This window comes from Colletotrichum chrysophilum, assembly GCF_026319265.1.
Source record: "Colletotrichum chrysophilum strain AFK26 chromosome Unknown scaffold_47, whole genome shotgun sequence".
Lineage (NCBI taxonomy): Eukaryota > Fungi > Ascomycota > Sordariomycetes > Glomerellales > Glomerellaceae > Colletotrichum > Colletotrichum chrysophilum.
The window spans coordinates 208,549-215,787 of NW_026517334.1; the positions used below are offsets into that span (position 1 = coordinate 208,549).

At 52.9% G+C, this 7,239-nt stretch overlaps 1 protein-coding gene across 1 annotated transcript; it reads right to left on the reverse strand.

Annotated features, from left to right (window-relative positions):
- Positions 1-3,351: 3,351 nt before the first annotated feature.
- On the reverse strand, positions 3,352-5,293 carry COL26b_006426 (uncharacterized protein; the record flags this gene model as incomplete). Its single annotated transcript, XM_053179245.1, has 5 exons — positions 3,352-3,473; positions 3,541-4,149; positions 4,198-4,434; positions 4,490-5,163; positions 5,262-5,293. 5 exons carry the CDS (start codon positions 5,291-5,293, stop codon positions 3,352-3,354), a joined length of 1,674 nt encoding a protein of 557 aa, XP_053036832.1.
- Positions 5,294-7,239: the final 1,946 nt, after the last annotated feature.

The following is a 7,239-nucleotide window of genomic DNA, read 5'->3' on the forward strand; positions in this document are numbered from 1 at the left end:
CTGAAGACTCGCTCGAAGGACAGCCACCTTAGTAGAATGTGGCGACGTAACGTCCATGCGTCACCTCGTGATACCATCCTTTTCTATTAGGTCTGCGACCCTCAAGACCACCATTGAGAACCGGAACTCCTACCATCGGTCATACGAGTATCCGTCCAAAGACACCAGACCGCAGCCGCGGGCCATCGGAAATGCATGCCGTACATGTAGCAACGCAGTTGGCCGCACGGGGGGGCCTCGGCTCTCCCGAATATGTCGGATTATTGGGGTCGGATCCAAGGGAAAGAACTCGGTCGGCAAGAAACAGGTAGTTTGTCACAGTCTCCCCACAGCCTCCCTTTTGCCTGCATAGCAGGTGAATACACATGCACAATCAGCAAACAACGTCCCCATCTTTGAACTGACTTGGCGAGGCATAATGATCCATCATCTGTTGTTTGGATCACAACCTCGCCTTTATCATTTGTTTGTTTCTGGTGTAGATTCCCCTGCCGGATCTGGTAGCGGCAATGAACATGGCCTCGTAAGCTGGGTGAACGCTGGGAAGGGGCACAGCCTTGTGTGATGACATGCATCATTGGCAGCAAGGTCTGAATTGCCAGCCCGGCACGAAGGGCTGGGATTTGTTTGACTCCTCTAATCTTCGACTGGGATATTCTTATTTTGTCTCAGCTTTGAGTTGGGTTTATTTCTCTTTTTCTCACAAAATCGAATACTCGATTATCCAATCCATGTTATTCACACAACCCAATACCGCAACCAAAGACTTGAGGCGAACAACTTCGGTAAACCAAGGTCGGATTGAACAACTCTTCAGAAACAGACTTTAGAGGACGCAGCAGCAATCTTTGATTTGGATCAGAAACGGACTCCAACCCACGTCACAACCGTTTCCCACCATCACCCACACAACCAGGGGCAACCCGCCAAAGTACCTCTACCTCATCCCCGTCCCCCCTACCACAAGAAACAAGAAATCAAACCATGTCATATGTCCATTCCCACCTGTCAAACAGAAGAGATCAACCTGACAGCAAAAAACGTGTGAGTGGGGGGGAGTGTGCGTGCTTCAAGGGGGAAAACAAGAGAACCGACGCATCGAAAACCGAACCCAGCCAACGACACTCTGCAGCGATCCTCGGGCCGTGCCAGTAGCGCCCCCCCTCCCTTCAAAACACACGACAACACCACCAAAATTCCTCGAGGAAAAAGAAAAGAAAGCACGAGGGTGGTGGTGGTCATCCATCAAACAAGCAGGGGAAAAATAGAGAACATAAAAACCACAAGGATCGTGTTCGTGGAGGGGCGTGTGCTTCTTTCGCAGGGCAGTCCGTTTCCCGTCAAACAAAGAACGACAACCCCCAAAAAAGGGGTGGTACGCCTCGACCGGTGACTGGCCGGAGGGCGGATCCACTTCTTCACCGGTCTGCGGGGCACCGGTGACCGGGGTGCCACTTTTTCATCACCTTCGCCGTGCGGCCGGAGACGCAAAACGACACGGAATCACACAACGAAAAGACCAACGCCGCACCCTACCCTCCTTCTCGGTGGGGTCCAACTGACATCCGACACGTCAAAATTACTCCCCGAGCAGTAAGGAAAAAAAAGGGTCACTTCTAGTTTTTTTACGGGACCCAGGCTACCGGGATACGACTAAACATGCCAACATTCTGTTCGCAGTAGCGCCCGCGTCCTCCCCGTCATACCTCTCCTCCCCCCGGCGCCCATCATCATCCCACCCACCACCCCCTCCGCACGCAGTCTTTTCCCTCTCGCACATCCCACACTATCGCTTCCCGTCCGTTACCTGTCAGATTGTCATCTGTATGCATGGCCGGGTGTGTGCCCCCCTCCCCTTGCCGAAGGACCCTGAATACAGTGGGAATTGGGACTGTCCTCCCAGTGGGAGAGACAAAGCAGGCGTGGCAGGTTTCTTGGAAGATTGCCGATTGGAAGGAAATATAGTCATATATATTTTGGCCACCTCGGAGGTTTTTTTGTTCTCTCCCATCTGCACATTGGGCCACGCTAAGTGAAGATCGTGTCGTTGATCTTGGGAACCGCAAGCGGATAAGGCTGAGTGTGAGCCTCATTGACGTTGGAATTCGATGAGGCTGACGGACTGAGACATGCGTGACAAAGAGAGGGAAATGAAAACGTTGCATACTTAATTCTGACCTCTCACAAAAACATGTTTCGAGCAGACTGCCCTCATTATCTCCTATCTATAGCGGCCCTTCATTACAAGCAAATTGTCATGACTGAACCGCAAAGGGTCCTAGAAAACCCCAATTTCCACGGCCACTTGAATGCGCAGTTTGGGTTGGCCAACGGTCAAGCCGCCCTGGCATGCCAAGCCCCTTCCTTCCTTCCTCCCTACTTTTCAGACCAATTTTTGTTTTTCTTCGCCCCCTTTCCGTTTCCCGCCAACCACGTAACGGTCGATTCCAAGCAACAATTCCAATATACTCCATCTCCAGCAATGGCAAGCCTCTCCTTCTCATCTGCGCCTTCTTTCCGTGCCGAACCCCCCTGTATCTTGAATTCTCCAGCTTCCCTATCGTGTAGGGCCATAAAAGCAAAAAACAAACGGCCTGGGCCAGCGGTATCGCCAAAAGGAGAAAATAAAAAGTGGTAATTCGATCGTTGCCCGTCCAACTGTGCTGCGTCCTGAGCCGGTAATCCGTGTTTGCTGATGCTCGAGGATGTTGAAAAGAATAGCCAAAGATGGAAAAAAAGCGTGGTGTCATGATAGCGTAAGGTCCGACGCCCAAGCACAGAAGAGCCGCCAGTAATTTGTATGAGAAATCTTGCCTCAACTTTCCGTAAATGGACTCCAGCGTGGTAAAAGGTTGAAAAATCAGGGGCCTTTTCTGAACACCCCTGGGAAGGCATTCATTCCCATTGAAAACAAACGTGAAAACAAACTTTCCCCCCTGCTGCGATGTTTGCCTGTCCTGATACTGCTGCCGCCTGCTGTAGTGCTCGGAATGCTGATGTAACTTTTCGAGAGCCGCGGATGAGATTAAAAACAAAAAATGCCCCTCGTTATGGAAAATTCAAGTCGTAAAAAGCAAGAACAGACACTAGCCACGCCATATCTTTGTCGTTCTGGTTGTTCCATTGCGAAGTCTTGTGCGAAAAGCTCGAGAGTCTGCAGACAGATTGATGTTGCGTCTGTCGGATTCGCGATACGGCTGTTGGAGGGATGACCAGTTGTTGTCTTTTTGATCTTTTTGGTGGTCCTTCGGCGATGCCCCCCCTGGATCTCAAAGCGAGTCACGACAGTAGACTTCTCTCGCCTCTTGAATCCTTCTGTCGAGTGTTGAGCCGTTCTGTTGGTTCCAGCCGTCATCGAGGGGCGAGCTGCAGATAGGGGTCTTCATGCTGGTGGCCGTCAATGCATCTGCCCGCGACCAATAGAGTCTGGCTTTCCGCCTGAGCCGGGTAGGCCTCGTGTGTCGGTCGGTAGACTATACCCAGAAAACCCTTGAGAATTCTGAACGGGTGTCTGACTTGTGCTTACGGACCGAAACATACTGCCCTGATCGAAGCCACCTCTCGGCATCCCATCGTAGGGCGAAGGCACGTACTGATTCTGTGCCAAAGGAACACTGTGATTGCCAAAGTGTCCCGGAGCAGGACCCGGCTGTTGCGCCGTGAAGGAATACACAGATGCGCCATTGGGGGCAGTTGATCCCCCCTGCCAAGGCTGAGTGTACATCCCGGTGGGGGCGGCGGTTGGATATTCGTTGGGAGACGTGTACATGGATGACCGACGATGGGGATCATGGGGAGGCGGCACCAAGTCCTGTGGCAGAAGACCGCCAGGCGGGTGAATGTTGCTGCCCTCCACGAAATGATGATCGGGGTGGATGTTTGAGGGGAGCATTTGGGTTGAGTACTGTTGTCCACGCAGCGGCATTTCGTTCATGTAGGCGCCGCTGGGAAGGGCCCCGGCTGGGCTGTGGTCGCTACTCGACGCGTGCAAAAGGTCGTGTGGTGCTCCTGTCTTTGATGGCGATGTGCTTGATGTCATGGAGGGGTGGTGCTCATCCTCCTCCTTCACGAAGCCGTTGTCTTCCGTGTCAGATGGATAGCTCTCTGGGAATTTGTCTTCTGACATAACATGGACATATGAGTCGCCATCTAATTCACGTTAGTATGTAAGCCACGTCAACACGAAACAACACTTACCGATCTCGTTTCTCTTGTATCTTTCTTCGTGCTTGGCAACTTTGAAGATCTCGTCGAGATATGGCTTCTTCTTTGCATTGGCCTTGTTTTCTTTGTCCGAGAAGAATGCTGACATTGCCTCGGTCGTGGCATCCTCGAGCTTCTGCACGTTCAAGTTCATCTTCAAGATGGCGGGATGCTGGTTCTCAGGGGGCTCTACGATCATGCGGAGGATGTGGCACAATAAATGGACACGCTCTGAGCTATGTGTTAGCATTTGTCAAACAGAATTGTTCCATACATGGCAAATTACCTCTTTTGTAGAGATGATCAGGCTCCTTGTGGCGGACCTTCTCCTCCTTCGTAGGACCCCATGGCTTCGGCCACCAGTCGGGCGCCTTTTCGTCCTGGCCAGTATACGGGTGATTCGTTTGCTTCTTTGGCTCGACGACCTTCACCCAGGCTTTAGCGATGAGTTTGCAAGCCGTCTGCTGGCAGTTCTTGAAACGTTGCTCGTAGAAGTCCCACACATCCTTATCGTTGCCGACTCTGAGATTCCTCGTTGGGTTTGCCTGTGACACTACCACATCGTCGTCGTCGTCGACCTGCCTTCGGTAGGATCCTCCCATGCCGCCTCGATGCCTCTTGCGGGTTTTGTAGCCGTTCTCGTCGTACATGTCACCAACTTGTCGGCGACGGTCTTGTGATCGATGCCCATAGCCGCCTCCGAACTGGTGGTAATCACTCTCGAGGCTGAATTCGGAATCGTCATGCATAGGGCTTGGAACTGTGCATCGTGTCAGCGAAAACTCGACCTTGCGTGGAGGAATGTGATAGGTACCAGCGTCGACGCCTTGGATATGCCGAACAAACGCCTTCATGCCGAAAAATTTGTTGGAAGGATTTGGCTGGTTCCGTCCTCCCAATGGAATGTTGCTGAAAGTCTGCGTGCTACCATCATCCAGGACAGCAGCAACGAAGTAATGTCTAGCCGGGATATTGCAATGATCCCTCAATGCCTTTCCAATGTCCTATAACCTCTGTTAGACGCTAGATACAGTCATTCATTCTCATGGCTCACTTACGATCGGCCTACGAGCGTCCGCCGCTTGGGCATGGCTAATGTCATGAAGCCCTGGCGGAGGGTCGGCAGGATGCCGCTCCTGATGCCATTGCCGAGGGAAAGTATCCCGGGGATAGTCGCGGACCATGGTGATGGCACAACCGGCGTCAGTATGACTGGCAGGAAAGTAGCATCCAAGATCTGAGCGTGCAAGCTTGATGTGTCGTTTGGAAGAGTCTTAAGAAGGCTGCCGAGGTCGACTTCGATTCAAGGTGTAACGTTGCCAACCAGATACAGAAGGTAGAAAGACGAATACGATGTGCAACTGTGCGAGAGTTAGACAAGGTTGACATGAAGGCAGCGGTAGCCGGGCATCTCACGTCGACGCCGCAAGAGGCGGAGCTTCTGAGAGATGACTGTCGTAGGACAGAAGCCTGTGCTTGAGAGAGCGTACGAAGCTCAGATATCAATGCAATTGACCAGTGCTCAAAGAACGCAGCATACGAGGGATGAATGTGGTTCGGAGAACGTTCAAACCTAATGCAGGATGCAGGTCGTTGAGACTTGAGAGTGGCGTGTCAGACCGTATGCGCGAGGGTAGATGCAGCAGAGACGCGACTTGTTCCGATGTTTGCACGGCGGGCGGGTCGCTGACTAGATATTGCAGAGTCGAGCGGCAAGATGCTAGGCTTGTTCTGGCCAGGGCGAGCCTGTTGTGATGTATTGAGCAGATCCGGGTGTTAGGAGACGCAACGGGATCCTGCCTGGGATCGTCGCGGTTGGCGGGCGGATAGCAACCAAACGCTGAGCTGGCAGCAGAGAAAACACCAGACAATGTGTCGCGGATGAGAAGACGAAATTGGCGGACCAGCGAACGGACCTAACGACAAAGAAGACGTGATGTGACTTGTCCAGGACGATACTGTGTTTGAGGAGAGGAGGAAGTTGGCGAAGAAGGCGGGTTCGGGTGGTTCACAGAGATCTATCAGCTCGCGAAACTGGACACCGGGATGGACCTCAAAGTCCTCTTTGTTTCCAAGATGACTTGAGACATCGGGGGGAAACCTCTCCACTGGTTCGCGGTCTGTCTTAGAGCAACTCTCCACGCAATGTCTCGGGGACAAAGTGGTAGACCAGGAGAGGAGTTGATAAGTGAGAGGGATTGGTGGACTGCCGACAGCACGCGTTTGCTTCCCCGAGCAAGGACGAAACGAAGAAAACGAATACGGCTGCCTTCGGGAAGGAAACAGAGAAAGGGAAAAAGAGCCAATGACTACCGGCTGGAGGGTGAGGGCCCTAGATGAGGTCAAGGCTCGCGGGCTGAGGTGGAGCTTTGAGGATGGGTCTGCGAGGCGGAGGCGGGTTGAGCTTGTCGACGGATCCAGTACTTTCGTAATGATCTGAGTTAGGGCTTCTTAGTATATCTCGATTGCTGCTGCGGTATGTGCAGCGGACTGGGGAGTGCGGGCGAGAAGCACTTCCCGCAAGCGAGGGGTGGATAACGGCGCCGCAAATGACTTGAGGTCGAGGGGCAGCGAGACCGGCATCCGCAGTTGTAGAAACAAGGACAAGCAAAGCGGCAGGAAGCTGGGACCCAGGAAAGACCCTAGTCTAGTCAACTTGAGCTTCCTACCCTCCTTCAGCTTCTGGTAGCTGGTGAGCAGGAGAAACTGGAAATGTGGTGAGACGAAGCACTGGCGTCTGAGAGAAGGCCAGATGAAGGGTCAAGTAAATCGGTCGGTCTGAGAGAGAAAACGGACGGACACAAGCCTGAAGCAGGACGACAAGTCTTCCGGGGAGAGACTGGCAGCTGTGGAGAAGAGGGAAAAGGCTTCTCAGGTAACCCTTCGGGTGTGGTGGACTGTAGTTGAGGTACTTATGAAGCACTGCCAGGGGAAACGAATACATTTGGCCCCTCCCTAGTCTGCCATCTTGATAAGGTGTGGCAGGTGCCCGTCGGGAGGGGAGGGAGGGAGAGCTCCATGTCCCTCCCAAACACC